General features: G+C 41.0%; 1 protein-coding gene across 1 annotated transcript; it reads right to left on the reverse strand.

The window, feature by feature from the left end:
- Positions 1-4073: 4073 nt before the first annotated feature.
- Positions 4074-11689, reverse strand: LOC143886707 (uncharacterized). The gene is made up of 2 exons (XM_077390795.1): positions 11376-11689; positions 4074-8296 (listed from the first exon to the last, which is right to left on the reverse strand). The coding sequence occupies exon 2, from the start codon at positions 8168-8170 to the stop codon at positions 6629-6631; it is 1542 nt and encodes a 513-aa protein (XP_077246910.1). The 5' UTR covers positions 8171-8296; positions 11376-11689; the 3' UTR covers positions 4074-6628.
- Between the last annotated feature and the right edge of the window lie 5825 nt (positions 11690-17514).

A 17514-nucleotide genomic window follows, 5' to 3' on the forward strand; every position in this document is an offset into this window, starting at 1 on the left:
CACACGAAAGAGACTGACAGAGTCGCCACCTAGATGTGGGATCTAGGACCCGTAATTAACCAGAAATCTAGACTCGCTACCTGGTTACGAGAATGGAAGGTATGGGGAGTTATCCGCCACATGCACCATTCCTGCCCGATAATCGGTCTTCGATTCCAAAAGCTAACTCTTTTAAATTTATTTTAAATGGCTCATTCAACTCTATGTTAATGTGCGAACTAAGTGACATGCATCCTATGATCTAATTTCAATGTGAATCCTAGATGTGTATCTTGATTTATTAATTTGTCTGGATTCAATCTAAGTGAAAGTTCTCCTAGAATTCTAATTTCATGGAAAATCCTAAGTGATTTGATTAAGCATTTACAAGAAAATTAATATACAAAACACCACAATTTGTTTGTGGTGCCGACTCGCGGGTGGTATGCCATCAGACATCCAAGCTGCCTACGTACCCAAGCCTTACTGGGATCAGAGTCGACGTAGTTCGGTGCATTTAAGCTAAGCTACATATGCCTAACTCAACTAGGACATCGATCTAGACGGGATTGACTGTTTCAACAGTTTTAAGAGAAGTTATTTAATTCAAGTTGAGGATTTTATTATCTTAGGATTTCATCGAAGATGCTATATGATCCTATCTAAATGCAAGTTGTCCCTTAGACTAATGCAGGTTAGCCTACATCCTAGTTTACTAGGCTTGTCCTAGGGAAAAACTGGATGATTAGTGTAACTTGACCTATGGCACGGTTGCTATACATAGCAAGCGTCCGTGATGAGGCTGGACTCCTAACTCTAGGACTCCCTAAAACTTAGGACACAACACGACACGACACCATTGTTCCTAAATTGGGTTCTAAGGGTTCTTACGACGGAAACCATAATCCAATGGTTCCGAGAGACACGAGATGAATCGAGATGATGAATAGTGTGAGGGAATGGGAAAGATAGAGAAAGGTGCGACTGAACTTGGGAGTGCCAAATTGCCTACGTACCCCGTGATGGGGATCAAGCCACACGTGGTTCCACTGGGGAGGTTACTTGGATTTTGGAAAACAGAATTGGTATTTGGATCAGGAATCGGGTTTATATTTGAGCATTGGACTTGAGATTCAGAAACATTGATTTATCAATGGGATTTTGGAATTGGGAATTTGCATCAAAGAATTGAGCATATAGGAATCATCAAGGGTTTGAATTTTGGGAATTCAAAATGGGCGGGCTTATGAGATTCGGCCAAATGGATTCAGACATGCGACTCGGATTGTGTTGGGATATTACTTGGTTGGATTGGGTTAATGGTTAGGGTCAAGTGAGTCGGGTCTAAGTTAGGAGCAAACCCGAGACTAGCCATGGTCTAACTAGGAGGAAGCAGGGTACAAACCAGGGTGCGGACCAGGGTGCACCAGGGTGCGAACCAGCAGGGAACCAGGGTGCGAACCAGCAGGGGAACCAGGGTGCAACCAGGAGGGAACCAGGGTGCAACCAGCAGAGGAACCAGGGTGCAACCAGTAGGGAACCAGGGTGCAACCAGCAGGGAACCAGGGTGCAACCAGCATCGAACCTGGGTGCAACCAGCAGCGAACCTGGGTGCAACCAGGGTCTAACCAGAGGCTAACCAGGGGGAAAACGGACCCTACATGCTTCCTAACATGGTTTTTCTTTTAAAGTAAAAGATATGCATGAAAACAGACCCTACATAGAATTGAAATAAATGCCTACCTCTTTGGAAACCCACTTTGTGTTTGATTTTTTCTTTGATGTTAATTCCTTGAAGATGATTCCTTGCTTGATAATGACTGCTTTTGATATATATCACCCAACGTATAAAATCACCCGATCCGGCAAGGATGGCCGAACCCTTGAAGAGATGAGGGAGAGGGATGAATTTTCTAAGAGAGGGGTTCTTTTTTTCTTCTCTTGGATGGTGGGATGAGAGGGTATTTATAGGAGAATGGGATAGGAGGTTAGGTGAGGTTAGGTGGTTTTGGATGGTTAGGATGAGAGGATGAGGTTAGGTAAGGTTAGGTGGGGTTAGGTAAGGTTAGGTGAGGTTAGGTGAGGTTAGGTGAGGTTTGGATGGTTAGGATGAGAGGAGAGGTTAGGTGAGGTTAGGTGAGGTTTGGATGGTTAGGATGAGAGGAGAGGTTAGGTGGTTTTGGATGGTTAGACCCAGGTCAAGATCTGCCATTGATCTAACGATTTACGGAAATCGGGTCTCGGAATGGAATCAGGGTCCGGGCTATGAAGTGACCCTAGCTTATTTTGTCCCGATTGATGATCCGTAAAGTCAGATCAAGATATTAATGACCTAAAACATATAAATCAATGATAGAGGGGGTTCTCACATGGATTTAACACACTAATTTATTTGTTGATTAAAACAAAACAAAATGGGGTGTCTACAGATGCCCCTCTTTGGTAGAGATGACGTAGTCATTGAATACCAAAGTTAAAAATGACAGAACCATTTTGCGTAGCTTTAATCGACAAAGGACTCTCTAGACACAACGCACCTTAACATAATGCAAAACCTTAGATGAAACCCTAGAACTTGAATAATAAAAAAAACTCGATGCGGCGCCGTTCACAAACGGGCAATTAGAGAATGAGATATCATTTTCGAATGGATTCTGAAGGGAAAGGACAAAGATCGCTCTCAAACAGTTTTTAGAAGGAGATGAGACGCCGCTCACAAGCGGGTTCAACGAGGATAAGAAGCATTCCCAAATGGACTTGGATAATGAGGCACCGTTCACAAACGGCCTCAAGGAGGATAGAAAACCATTCACAGATGGACTCGAGAAATGAGGCACCGTTCACAAACGGGCTCAAGGAGAAGACAAGACCATTCACAAATGGACTCGAGAAATGAGGCACCGTTCACAAACGGGCTCAAGGAGAAGACAAGACCATTCACAAATGGACTCGAGAAATGAGGCACCGTTCACAAACGGGCTCAAGGAGGACGATACCATTCACAAATGGATTCGAGAAAAGAGGCACCATTCACAAACGGACTCAAGGATAAGACAAGACCATTCACAAATGGACTCGAGAAATGGGGCACCATTCACAAACGGGCTCAAGGAGAAGACGAGACCATTCACAAATGGACTCGAGAAATGAGGCACCGTTCACAAACGGGCTCAAGGAGAAGACGAGACCATTCACAAATGGATTCGAGAAATGAGGCACCGTTCACAAACGGGTTCAAGGAGAAGACGAGACCATTCACAAATGGACTCGAGAAATGAGGCACCTTTCACAAGAGGGCTCAAAGAGGACATGAGACCATTCACAAATGGACTCAGAAAATGAGACACCGTTCACAAACGGGTTCAAGGAGAAGACGAGACCATTCACCAATGGACTAGAGAAATGAGGCACCATTCACAAACGGGCTCAAGGAGGACATGAGACCATTCACAAATGGACTCAAAAAAATGAGACACCGTTCACAAACGGGTTCAAGAAGAAGACGAGACCATTCACAAATGGACTCGAGAAATGAGGCGGCCCCCGTTCACAAACGGGCTCGAAGAATTTAGAGATTTTATATGAACTTGAATTTGACGTAGGATTGGATTTTTTATTTTTTATTTAATTAAGGATTTGGATTTGATAATTTTTTTTTATTTTTGGAAAATGAGGTACCGTCCGCAAACGGGCTCAAGGAGAAGATGAGACCATTCACAAATGGCCTCGAGAAAAGAGGCACCGTTCACAAACGGACTCAAAGAGGACATGAGATTTTTCGTAGGATTGGATTTTTTTTTGAATTAAGGATTTGGATTTGATAAATTTTTTATTTTTGGGAAATGAGGTACCGTCCGCAAACGGGCTCATGGAGAAGATGAGACCATTCACAAATGGCCTCGAGAAAAGAGGCACCGTTCACAAATGGGCTCGAAGAATTTAGAGGTTTTCATGAATTTGAATTTGACGTAGAATTGGATTTGATGAATTTTAGATTTTTTTTTTTTGAACTCAATGAAATCGGGGACATTATAGATCGTGCCCAGTAAAGATATTGGAAACCAAGACTTTGACGAATGATGAGACGACCAACCTTATGAACGAAGAACCATTAGTAACAAGAATGGATTAGGAACACTTTTATGAAACTTCAACAAGATTTTTCTCAATGAGACTGTTGGTCTTGTCTTCTGGGGATTTTGATAACTGAAACCTTGAACAAGACAGTTGAGATTGGTAATTTAGAACAATGGCTCTCTTGGATATAATCATGGAAAAGTGGGATTTGCCTCTTGACAGGTGTTTAGATAAACATTTCTTGACCAGGATAGTATTTAACAACTGGAAGGAGATTCCGAATTTTAATGGTTCATCTTTCTGAGAAATTGGCTCAACCACCATTGCATCTGGGGCTCTTCCAAGCTTAAGGTGCCTTCCTGGGGTATGATCTTTTTACGAAAGTTGGGCTTTCTGATGTTTCTACTTCTGAACTCTTCTGAGTTGATCTTCTTTGAAATGTAGCTGTTTGACTAGATTCTCGAACTCCTTCATACGATCGCAGGGAGCTGACGAGGCTGGGCCTTCTTCACCGAGACAGTTGCATCATTTGGACACCAGGACGACGATTGACTCTTTCTAAAGAGAAAACTTAGATAAAATGCACTACTCAAAAGATTGAGCAGCTCTGAAGGAGTGAACATAGAATGACAAAGATTGACTGACTACACTGACAGACACAGTAATACTTCTGACTTAGTTAATATTTTATTTGGTAAGTCTATCCTTTCAAGGAATGTTTTTTTTCAATTGGTGCACATGGGACTTCTTCCTTGAAACAGTAATGCCTCAAGGATTTAATTACGCCCCTTAAGATTGCTTAGCTTCAATGCCCCCAGTTTTGAGGATATCACTTGAATTTGCTTGAATTTCAGTTGATCTTCAGTCTTGATACCGGCTGTAGCCTTCTTATACTGATTCTCTTACCGTGACCAAGTTACCTCTTCAGGGTTTTTAACTTGGCGGACCGCGCTAGCCTTAACTTTTGCCTGAACCACCTTTCTAGGTTTTCGATCCAGCAGGCTATCCCCTTAGCTTTTGCCTAAGCCGCCCTTTCGGGTTTTCAACTTAGCAGGGGAATGATCTTAAATTTTGCCTAGACCGCCCTTTCAGGTTTTCAGTCTAGCAGATCTTCAAACTCCGTTATTTTTCTTATTCATCATCATTTCATTTTTTTATTGTATCTCAGGACCTAGCTCATTAGTTCTGAACACCAGAAGGACTTTTATAGGTAGGATAGGGCTTTTCAAAGAATGGCTTAAGGCTCAACAAAGATTTCGACCGAACCTGTGAACATGTCGCCTACATATCCCAAGGTAGGAATCAGGTCGTGTGTAGTTCAGGGCGAATGCCCCTAGTTTGAAGATAAATTGTTTGATTTTTTTTTTCCTTTTTTCTTTTCTTTCTGGAACAATTAACTTCTCTTCTTTTGGAACTTGTCCCTCTCTTTTTTTTTTGAAAGGATTGAATTTCTTTTCCTTTTTGAATCGACCGAACTCGGTTCAACCGAGTTGCCTACGTACCCCAGTATAGAGATCAGGTCTCGCGTAGTTCGGGGAAATGCCCCTGGTTTGATGGGTTTTTAAGAAAATTTTATTCAGGCTCGAAGGGTTTGCAAACCGGTATTCTTTTGACATTGGGTTCTGATTTTGGGATTTAATCGGCCAAAGGAGGCCTTTCGATGTTCAGATTGGGAATCGATCTGGGTTACTAGAGTCCGTCTGGTAGTGATTATTTTTTTCTTTTTTTTCTTTTTCTTTTTTTGTTGTTTTTTTTTTTCACGGAGTTTGACGGCATTTCCAGGTAAGAGATAATGGATCTTCTTTTTCCAAGATTCTAAAGCGTGCTTTAGACTTTCATAGAGCGAAACTTGTTCTTTGACATCCTCCATCTATGGATTCGTACTCTTGATATCTGATGATCACTTTTCAATGCTTGCTCTTGAACTTCTTATCTTGAATTTGTTGGCTTTATGTTATGAATTTGAGAACCAAGGTCATTGATTGAAAATATGAAAGTTGTTTCCACTCTATGCCCCTTGTATAGCATATATCTTCTCACTTTCTTCATTTTCTTTGAGCTTTCCATCCATGTCTTGCCCCTGGTATCGGTTGTAGCTTTTCTAGACAATCTTCTTATTCTTGAAATAATTTTATCAATTCTTCACACTCTTCAGAGGGTAATGTATTTTCAATCGGCATTCACTGAATCAAAGTTTCAGTGCCAATGTTTATCATTTCAATTTCATCTTTGAAAGGTTGGGATTGGCGCTCCTCCTCTTGTTCAAGTAATTGCTGACTCAAGTGGAGTTTCGTCAATTTTGTTCGCATTTGAGGAGGGAGTCTTACTTTAAGATCAGAAGCATACTTAAGAAACAGACACAAGTGAATTACATTAAGGATTTGGAACTGAAATTTTTATTTAAAGAAAAGCTATTACATTTGACGACCTATCCTGAACATGCTCAGGATTCACAACTCTAAAGAGAAACAGAAGATAACTTGCCTGGACTAGGCATTGACCTTGAACTGTAAGACCGGACTCAACAATTATACTGACCATGATGACTGACTCAACATAAAATAGTAAGTGACTAAAACTTTAACTGCTGCAACTGTTTGGCGTTGAAGGCTCGGCGAAGGCTGGCTCGTATCGGGATAGCAGCTACTAGAACATCTCCACTGTCTGCATCTTCCTCTTCTTCAAAAGGTTCCGACCCAGACGTTTCAAAGGTAGGTTCTAAGGCACAGATAAGAGTGAGAGGATCAAATTTTGGGTCCCCTATGGTTATAGCATTAACAGCAGCAGCAGGGTTTGCATGACCAGGTAATGAGTTATCAGTTTTTGGCTCGAACACAAGATCTTTGTTGTCGAGCAACCTCTGGATCCTGAATTTTAGGGCAATGCAATTATCAGTGAGATGGCCGGAATTTCTATGGTATTCGCAGTGTTGATCTGTTCGCCAATTTGCTGGTAAAGGATTGGGAAGAGCCCTAATGTCGGGCAGGATTATGCGACCTGAGGCTAGACACTCCTTGAGTATCTCAGATGGTGGAAGAGGGAGAGGGGTAAATTTTGTCTGGGCCTGTGGTCGAGGTGCGACAGCAGGTTGGGTATAGTCCATCACCATGGGGTTCTGAGATTTGGAAGGCTGAGGATTGGAGCGGGAAAGGTTATTAATTTCAGCTGATGGAGACTTCCTGAATTCTCTGGTATTCGGGTTACTTCGGTTGAATACACCTTGAGCCATAGCCTCCTCTATTTGGGTGCCTGCCACGATAAAGTGTTTGAAGTCCGGATAATACTGCAACGACATGTGATATTGGAGTTGGGGGGAAATATTTTTCATGATTATCTGGACCTGTTCTTCCTCAGACGGGCGCTCCATCATCTGAGCTGCTACTCTCCTCCATCTTTTCACAAAAATCAGAAAGGATTCCCTCGAGTCTTGCTTTGTTCTCTCTAAATCCTTTCTGGTGATTTCTGTCCCATCATCATATTTGAACTGCCTGATGAATTGCTCGCCGATATCCTTCCATGTCCTGTAACGAGTCTTGTCCAAGACCATGAACCATCTCCTAGCAACCTTGGTTAAGGAAACTGGGAACAATTGAGCCATTTGCTCAGGAGATAAGCCCTGAGGCTGACACATAATGGTGAACATTTGCAAATGTGTGATTGGACAACCCACACCATCATATTTGTCGAAATCGGGCATTTGAAAATTGGCAGGAAGGCGGATTTCGGGAAATAGAGTAAGATCACTGGGATTGAAACCACCCTGGTCTTGAAACTGAATGTCTTGAACTTTCCTGGTAAGAGTCTCTAATTTCTCCATAACAGACTTATCAACCATGAACTGAGAAGGCCTACTGCGATTCTCGCTATATTGCTCTTTTTCCAAATCTTCTTCGGTTTTATCATGGATATTGATGAACACTGGATGGGCAGGTGCTATTGAAGTAGCTGCTTGGTGCATAGGCCCTTTATCCTTGGACAACGATGGTCCCAACTTTTCAGAAAGCTGAGCCTTGATAACTTGGTTTTCTTCTTTGAGTTCTTGAAGCTGCTGGAGAATTAAGGTAAGAGTATCGGTAATTGCAGCAGGTGGAAGGCCATCTTGGTTATCTGCCATTGGTGAGGATGAGAAAGAAGGAGACGCTGGGGTTCTTAGAGAGGATGGTAGAGAGACAGAATTCCTCTCCAATCGTGAAGATACCCGAACCCAAGGAGCAGTGGGGTTAGCTATTGTGCCAACTTCCTGTGATGGAAATAATGAACACGAGGTATATGAGCTTGACATTCATGGAGTGTTCATTCTCAAAAACAAAGATTACTCATTTAAGCAAGTAATTGGGACAATAGAGTGAATCCCAAAAGACCAAGATATGACAATGATAATAAAATCGTATAAGGAAATGCCCCTAGTTCATGGATCATGAGAGTGAACTCTGAAGGACTTAGCAAAATATTCTCGAAGAAGGTTGTCCTTAGAGTAAGAAAGACTAAGAGTACAAGCAAGATTGGATCATCTGGACCAGGCATGATCAGATCATGAGATTGCATAATCGAAAGATTGTGAGATTGTGCTCCTGCCAGTTAGGGGATGGCATGAAGATACGATCGAATCGTATGGCAGAAGAATGAAAGACGCACGATCAAGAGATTAGATGAGATAGCATAGGATTGCTTTCAACGGATAGATCATGAATGACTAATCCTATGAGATCTTTGGAAATGATGGGATTTATATCCTAACCCAAAGGGAAATTTTTTTTTTTTTTTTTTTCACATTTTATCAGTGTTACCTGAAGGCATCAACCCTAATCCTAATCTATCGGAGTGGAGAGAGAATCTCGACTTATGACTTTGTTCGTGTATCTAAGGACCGATCGTGACCATTGGAAGATGGACCACGGCCTAATCTAGACACCAATGGGTAGGATATCCTAAACTAGGCTCACACACGTGATGCACATGTGTTCGTATACTACATGCATGTGTGGGTTAATCTAGGGGTAAGGCCAAGAGTTCCCTTAGCGCGAATCCCTGTTCGATATACTGTACCAGTGTCCGGCGTATCAGTACGTGAACAAGAGATCCGTTTACGTACCATAAAGGTACTAGGCTAAGGGTGGAATGCTTCTCTAGCACAGAGGCACCAGGTGATGAAATCCCAGTCAACCATGCTAGATAACACTCCGGGTTCCTAAAATAGGACGTGTGTGCACGTGAGATGCAAGAGTTTAGATGCAAGTGATGTAAGTGTGTGCAATATGTTTGCGCAATCTATGATGCCTTCAGGTTTTGTTAAATTAAGTTTGAGTAAAATGTGATGAGAAAATAAAACAAGACAAACTAATCTAACAAGTATAGAGTTTTTATGAGCCATTTAAAATTAAATTCAAATGAATTATCTTTTGAAGTTTTAATGAAGTTAGGTGATCCCCAGCAGAGTCGCCAGACTGTGGTACCCGGATCCCGCGAGAGGGGTGGGGCGCGAGCCGCCGCGCTCTCTCTCTTGGTCTCCCGTACCCACGCGATTGGCGTGTGCATTTAATTATTGATTTGAATTAATCTTTCCTGTGAACTTGGGATCACTAAGGCAATCCAAATTCCACACGAAAGAGACTGACAGAGTCGCCACCTAGATGTGGGATCTAGGACCCGTAATTAACCAGAAATCTAGACTCGCTACCTGGTTACGAGAATGGAAGGTATGGGGAGTTATCCGCCACATGCACCATTCCTGCCCGATAATCGGTCTTCGATTCCAAAAGCTAACTCTTTTAAATTTATTTTAAATGGCTCATTCAACTCTATGTTAATGTGCGAACTAAGTGACATGCATCCTATGATCTAATTTCAATGTGAATCCTAGATGTGTATCTTGATTTATTAATTTGTCTGGATTCAATCTAAGTGAAAGTTCTCCTAGAATTCTAATTTCATGGAAAATCCTAAGTGATTTGATTAAGCATTTACAAGAAAATTAATATACAAAACACCACAATTTGTTTGTGGTGCCGACTCGCGGGTGGTATGCCATCAGACATCCAAGCTGCCTACGTACCCAAGCCTTACTGGGATCAGAGTCGACGTAGTTCGGTGCATTTAAGCTAAGCTACATATGCCTAACTCAACTAGGACATCGATCTAGACGGGATTGACTGTTTCAACAGTTTTAAGAGAAGTTATTTAATTCAAGTTGAGGATTTTATTATCTTAGGATTTCATCGAAGATGCTATATGATCCTATCTAAATGCAAGTTGTCCCTTAGACTAATGCAGGTTAGCCTACATCCTAGTTTACTAGGCTTGTCCTAGGGAAAAACTGGATGATTAGTGTAACTTGACCTATGGCACGGTTGCTATACATAGCAAGCGTCCGTGATGAGGCTGGACTCCTAACTCTAGGACTCCCTAAAACTTAGGACACAACACGACACGACACCATTGTTCCTAAATTGGGTTCTAAGGGTTCTTACGACGGAAACCATAATCCAATGGTTCCGAGAGACACGAGATGAATCGAGATGATGAATAGTGTGAGGGAATGGGAAAGATAGAGAAAGGTGCGACTGAACTTGGGAGTGCCAAATTGCCTACGTACCCCGTGATGGGGATCAAGCCACACGTGGTTCCACTGGGGAGGTTACTTGGATTTTGGAAAACAGAATTGGTATTTGGATCAGGAATCGGGTTTATATTTGAGCATTGGACTTGAGATTCAGAAACATTGATTTATCAATGGGATTTTGGAATTGGGAATTTGCATCAAAGAATTGAGCATATAGGAATCATCAAGGGTTTGAATTTTGGGAATTCAAAATGGGCGGGCTTATGAGATTCGGCCAAATGGATTCAGACATGCGACTCGGATTGTGTTGGGATATTACTTGGTTGGATTGGGTTAATGGTTAGGGTCAAGTGAGTCGGGTCTAAGTTAGGAGCAAACCCGAGACTAGCCATGGTCTAACTAGGAGGAAGCAGGGTACAAACCAGGGTGCGGACCAGGGTGCACCAGGGTGCGAACCAGCAGGGAACCAGGGTGCGAACCAGCAGGGGAACCAGGGTGCAACCAGGAGGGAACCAGGGTGCAACCAGCAGAGGAACCAGGGTGCAACCAGTAGGGAACCAGGGTGCAACCAGCAGGGAACCAGGGTGCAACCAGCATCGAACCTGGGTGCAACCAGCAGCGAACCTGGGTGCAACCAGGGTCTAACCAGAGGCTAACCAGGGGGAAAACGGACCCTACATGCTTCCTAACATGGTTTTTCTTTTAAAGTAAAAGATATGCATGAAAACAGACCCTACATAGAATTGAAATAAATGCCTACCTCTTTGGAAACCCACTTTGTGTTTGATTTTTTCTTTGATGTTAATTCCTTGAAGATGATTCCTTGCTTGATAATGACTGCTTTTGATATATATCACCCAACGTATAAAATCACCCGATCCGGCAAGGATGGCCGAACCCTTGAAGAGATGAGGGAGAGGGATGAATTTTCTAAGAGAGGGGTTCTTTTTTTCTTCTCTTGGATGGTGGGATGAGAGGGTATTTATAGGAGAATGGGATAGGAGGTTAGGTGAGGTTAGGTGGTTTTGGATGGTTAGGATGAGAGGATGAGGTTAGGTAAGGTTAGGTGGGGTTAGGTAAGGTTAGGTGAGGTTAGGTGAGGTTAGGTGAGGTTTGGATGGTTAGGATGAGAGGAGAGGTTAGGTGAGGTTAGGTGAGGTTTGGATGGTTAGGATGAGAGGAGAGGTTAGGTGGTTTTGGATGGTTAGACCCAGGTCAAGATCTGCCATTGATCTAACGATTTACGGAAATCGGGTCTCGGAATGGAATCAGGGTCCGGGCTATGAAGTGACCCTAGCTTATTTTGTCCCGATTGATGATCCGTAAAGTCAGATCAAGATATTAATGACCTAAAACATATAAATCAATGATAGAGGGGGTTCTCACATGGATTTAACACACTAATTTATTTGTTGATTAAAACAAAACAAAATGGGGTGTCTACAATGCCTGTCGATCAAGATTAAGAAGTGAAGTGCACAATGAAATGAAGAACAGATTCAACCTTGTGCAATCCCAATGAGACAATTGCATAATAATATGAATTGTGATTGGAGTAGAAAGGAAAATCCTTGAGATTCTATTGACAGGCACTTAACCGTATGTCAAATATCATGGCAGCTGCAACAATTATAAAGCAAAGCATGGGTCTTTGGACCAATCACCAATATGAAAAATCAGCCCTAGCTCAACATGGCTAGTAGTGTAATGGTATGCAATGAGCATGACAGTTATTTCACAAAGTAAACCCAACAGCTCAAAAATAGAATTTAGAATTGCACAGCGAACCTGATTTTCTTTAAATTAAACAAACTAGATGATATATCCATTAAAATTGACATAACTAGTGAAACCAAAATAAATCACAAATTCAATCCATATGACAGAACTGAAATGGATTTGTAAAGGACAAGAAATGTAGTGGGGAATGAAATCAAATCACATGCCTGTGCACATGCCATGGGGTAAATAAACCAATTCGTCTTTACTCTTTGAGTAGAAAGACGACTTCCCCCAACCAGTTGCAGAAACAGATCATAATCTCAATGAGAGTGCCATTGTTAAAAAGAGAAACAACACAGATGTCAGCCCCTATAATCCTCTTTAGAAATTAAATATCAATACAACCATGCTTCAATATTTCATCAGCCCATCTTCAAGCTCATAGAACCAAGGGACTGGTATACATAGGTTTGAACTTATAAGCCTTAGCATGGAAACACAGAAATACCACTATAACATTGAAAGCTTCATCCATATGAAATTACATGATTATGAATTTTGAGTGCAGAAAAGAAATGAGATATACACATTACCACATAATTATAACCCTTACATTCATACAAGTAGTATCAACAGAAACAAAATATGTATATATATAATCCATATGTTTTGGAATCCTCATATCAAGTCTCACAAATCTATACAAAGCATGGTAGAGCCAACATCAGCACTATTCCAGTCATGAGTATCCTCAAAAGAGATTGGAAAAATTATTCAAAACAGCAAAGACAAAGGCAAATGCTTAACTCTAAGCATAGGGAATCATTCAACAAATGAGTAACACTTCTTGTTAGAGGTTTACGCTGTGTAAAAAAAATTTAGAATATTCACATTTAAATCATCATTTAAAAAAAAAAAAAAAAAACCGAATCCAGGCAATAATCATGTCAAATGAAAATGCATCAACATCAATAATACACGAATAGGATTTTAGAAATTTTCAATAGAAAATAAAAATTCTAACAAAAATGGCCTACTTGAATAAAGAACACAAGATCACAGATCGTTAGGGATAATATCACAAATCTATGCAGAGAAACTTTAATAGCTGAATGAAGATCCAAGTGCTGCAACTTTAGTTTCTCTCTCAATGCCTTCAATTTTTCTCTTGTTTTTGCTCGTCTCCTTCTCAATCTCAGATCCGAGATTATCCGAATCTATGGTGAGAATGCCCGGATCGAAGTACAATCGAAAAACTATTGGAGCTCAGTCGGAGTCTGGCCAAGAAAAATGGAGGCTAGGTTATGGTTCGGTGAGAAGAAGAAGAGGGAAATGGGTTTTTCTCAAATGCTCTCTCTACCTTTCTCTAAAATTTCTTAAATGTAATAAAAAAAAAGTTCGATGGCTTATATCTGTGGTTTGAGGGTTTGGGAGAACAAGATGGAGATGATCGGATTTGATGGAAGTGATGGCCGGATTCTATGGGTTGGCGGCAGAGACAAGAAGAGGGTAGAAAATCAGGGTAGGGATGGTGTTAATAGAGAAGGGTTAGGGTGGTTGGCCTTTGGGATTTGACCGAAATGGGTTTGATGTGGGTTGAACGGAGAAGATGATGAACAAAATTAGAAAGGAAGGAAAAGCTATGGCTGGCCGGAGGAATGGCCGTATTCCGGCAATGATTTACCGGAGAAGATGAGGTGGAGATGGAGGTGGCGGATTGGGCGGAAATGGAAGAGGGTTTGGGATGGAGGTGGCCGGCCGGAGTTGCAGAGATGGGTTTGATGGAATGGGCTTAAATCTGAGTGGAGTTGAAGATGGTAGATCCGGTCGGATTTGGGGATTTTTCACCGGAGAAGATGGTGGTGGATGTGGGTTTGGTCGGTTGATGGTGGTAAAAGGGGTCGGGCAAAATGGGTTTTGGGAATGGAAAAAAAACAAATGAAGAAGAAGAAGAATAAGATGGTGGCTGTGATGAGGAAGAAGGTAGAAGAAGAAGATGGTGATGCCGGATTTAATGGAGGTTGGCCGGCCGGAGTAGATGGGTTTGGAATGGGTTTTGGGTTTTAGAAAAAAAAGTAAATGAAAGAAAGAAGAAGAAGAAGATGGTTGTGGTTTGGATTGTAGAGGAGGAGGAAGATGGTGGTGGGGAGTTGGTCAGAATCGATGGGTTGGCCGGAGAAGAAAGCTCAGACTCCTCTCCTCTCTCTCTCTCTCTCTCTCTGTGATTTCCTTCCCTTTTTCTTGCAAAAATAAAAATCCTCCTTTCAAACCCCATTTCGCTGGGATTTAAGGAGAAAGGGAGATGATATATTCGACCCCTCTTCTTTCCCAGGTGACCTCCCTTGGCAGTGCATTTATAACTAATCCATAATTACGGGGTGGTGTCTCGAGTAAGACAAACCCAAGCGAAATGAAATGAATTTGATCCCCCTCCTTTTCCATGGACAACCAACCCTAGTGTATTTATAATTACTTTTTATACCAGCAGGGGGACCACGTAGAAAACAGGGGGGAAATAATCTTTGCAAAAAAATATCTTCTCCCCCTTTGATCTTAACCCTTCAAATCACCTTTTGATTCAAGGGTTAAGATCAAAGAAATCCTAACCAACTAAGATTCCCTCTAACTAATCCTGGTCTTAAGCATCTCACTAACCTAGCTTAGGGCTTAATGGTGACTTGGAGGGGAAGAAAAGCATCTTTGCAAATTACGAAAGTGCCCTGGTTCAGGATAATACACCCCCTAATTTTATTACACACTAATCCGCACACCCCTTTATCTCCCTGGACAACCCATTACGGAAAATTTGAACTGGATTTCTAAGCTCACGCGCACCCCTATTTCTGGCTAAGTCGCCACCCTTATTCCTACACTACACTACTCTACAAACATCGTCCGTTTGCTAGGCAAACCGCGACGGATCCGGATGAAAATTTACGGGGACCTAAATGAGACCCTAACCTATTCTAGGAACAAATTTGAGACATTAAAACACTAGTTTAAAATGGTTTCTACCCTAACGACTCTATTAGGGTTCGGTCAAAATAGGGTGTCTACACCACCATTCTCGTTTTTTAGTTTCCCTTTTCATTTTTCTTTTTTGTGCCTTTTACAAGTTGTCTCTGTCAGCTAGCAATGGAAGGAGGACGAGAAGATTACATTAGTAAACTCAAAGAGCTTTACCAAACAAGTGAAGGAGAAAATGACTCCGAGAGATGGAAAAAGGTAGAAGAATATGTGAAGTATCTGAGTTTGAAACTTGAGGAGAAGAAGCAGAGGTTCTCTCTCAGTCATGTTTTTTAAGTTTCCTTTTCGTTCTTCTTTGGTAAACTGCTAGACGTTTTTTTTGTGGCTTTTACAGTTACACTCTGCCAGTAATTTAGGATTTTCTAATTTATGTTCTTGTTTTTTTATTTTTTAACCTTCCTGACTTCTCCTTAAGAGTTACGGGTAGCATGGAAAGTCACAAAACTAGAATCCCACGGGCAACAAGAGGCATTGAGATCTCAATTTACATTGCTCTAATCCCACCATTCAAAATCCATCTCTTCGATCTAAAGTGAGGGGAGAAGGGCTTTTTTCTAATTATTAATTCAATTTTTTTCTACATTACTTTTAATACAAGTTTATTAATAATAAAAGGATTAAAGTGCAGAGCTAAAGATTGCCCCATATACAATGAGATGATCCTGATTTGGTTATGTGATCGCTAACCGTAGTTAGCTGGGTCCACCAATTTTCAACCCTCCTCCGCCCGCAAGCACGGCCCAGGGCCACCAGTCTTTAACCGTCCTCCGCCCACGATTCCACCGGTCTTCCACACACTCTAAATTATTTTACTATGGTTAATTTGGAGGGATATTATCATAAATTGAAAGTCTGTCCAAGTCAAAACTGAATAGATCCGGTTCAAGTCATCTCTCATCTCTATTCATGTGGAAAAAAAAGTAGGAAATTTTAAAAATATTTTCCCTTCTTACTTTTTCATAAAATTCTTGGAATCCAAACAGTTGGATTGCAAGAATTTTTCGGAAAAGTTCGGAAGAGAAAAATATTTTGGAAAATTCCAACCTTTTTTAGACGCGAAGATGATAACTTCAACCAACTATATTCAATTTTTACTTAAGGGAGGTGGCTGCACTCTCATGCAACAGCCGGCCCGCGAAATTTGTAGCATTCACAGAATGTGTGCACTCTGACACGCATTCAACATGAGGACACGGATTCCCATTTTGCCCACTCTGAAAGAGAGAACGAGGAGCATGGAAGAAGAACAAGCCCTACTCAACTCATTCATTAAATGTGATACAAATGCCGCTTGAGTGCAGTTAATGCTAAGAATTGCAATGAGACATAGTTATTTTAAGTAAGTTAGTTTGTTCAAGAGGTTATTTTTTAAATAATTTAGATATATCGTATCATTAAAATTTGTTATTATAAGTTCTCTTTTATGCAAAGTCTTTCTGGTTACACTAGCAATACTTTAAATTATCTTTGTCATTTAAAAGTTACATTTTATTCCTATTTATAGTATTAAAATGTTCTAACTTTTATACTTGTTTGATTATCTATATATCAGGTTATTATTGAACAATTATTTAAATATAAATGAGATATTGGAGGAAACCACACAGAAGGTTGGTAAATTTGCATCAATTTACTGTACATTTTAGATTTTGTAAGTATTTGTATTATTTTAGCATTTAAGGGGTTCATTTGAGTTGAGAAATATGAAAAAAAAATAAGGAAACAGATAAGTGATTTGCTAGGGGACATCACAAAAAGGCATTTCACGGCTAACTGTTGCACGAGAGAGCAGCCACACTGGCCCACTTTTCCGCAGGTTTTTTCTTATATTCATTTGATTCATCTGAAGTGGCTGCTCTAATGTAGCAGTTAGCTGTGAAATGCCTTTTTGCAAAATTCCCTAACAAATCATAAAAAAATAAAGAGGAAAATGATTGTACGCTCGAGTGTACCAACCTTATGGTACGCTCGAGTGCCCATTCACATTTGGGTCCACACTTTTAGGATGATCCAAAGCATTCATTTGAAAGGCCCTTATATAGATGGGGTGTGTACCAAAAATCAGCTCCATAGGATCATCCTAACCCATCCATTTGTGGAGGTCAAAATGGATAGACACTGTTTGTCCACAAACCTGCCCATTTTTGCCC

This window comes from Tasmannia lanceolata, unplaced genomic scaffold (genome assembly GCF_043159265.1).
Source record: "Tasmannia lanceolata isolate RefF3 unplaced genomic scaffold, GAP_Taslan_0.1 ptg000011l, whole genome shotgun sequence".
Lineage (NCBI taxonomy): Eukaryota > Viridiplantae > Streptophyta > Magnoliopsida > Canellales > Winteraceae > Tasmannia > Tasmannia lanceolata.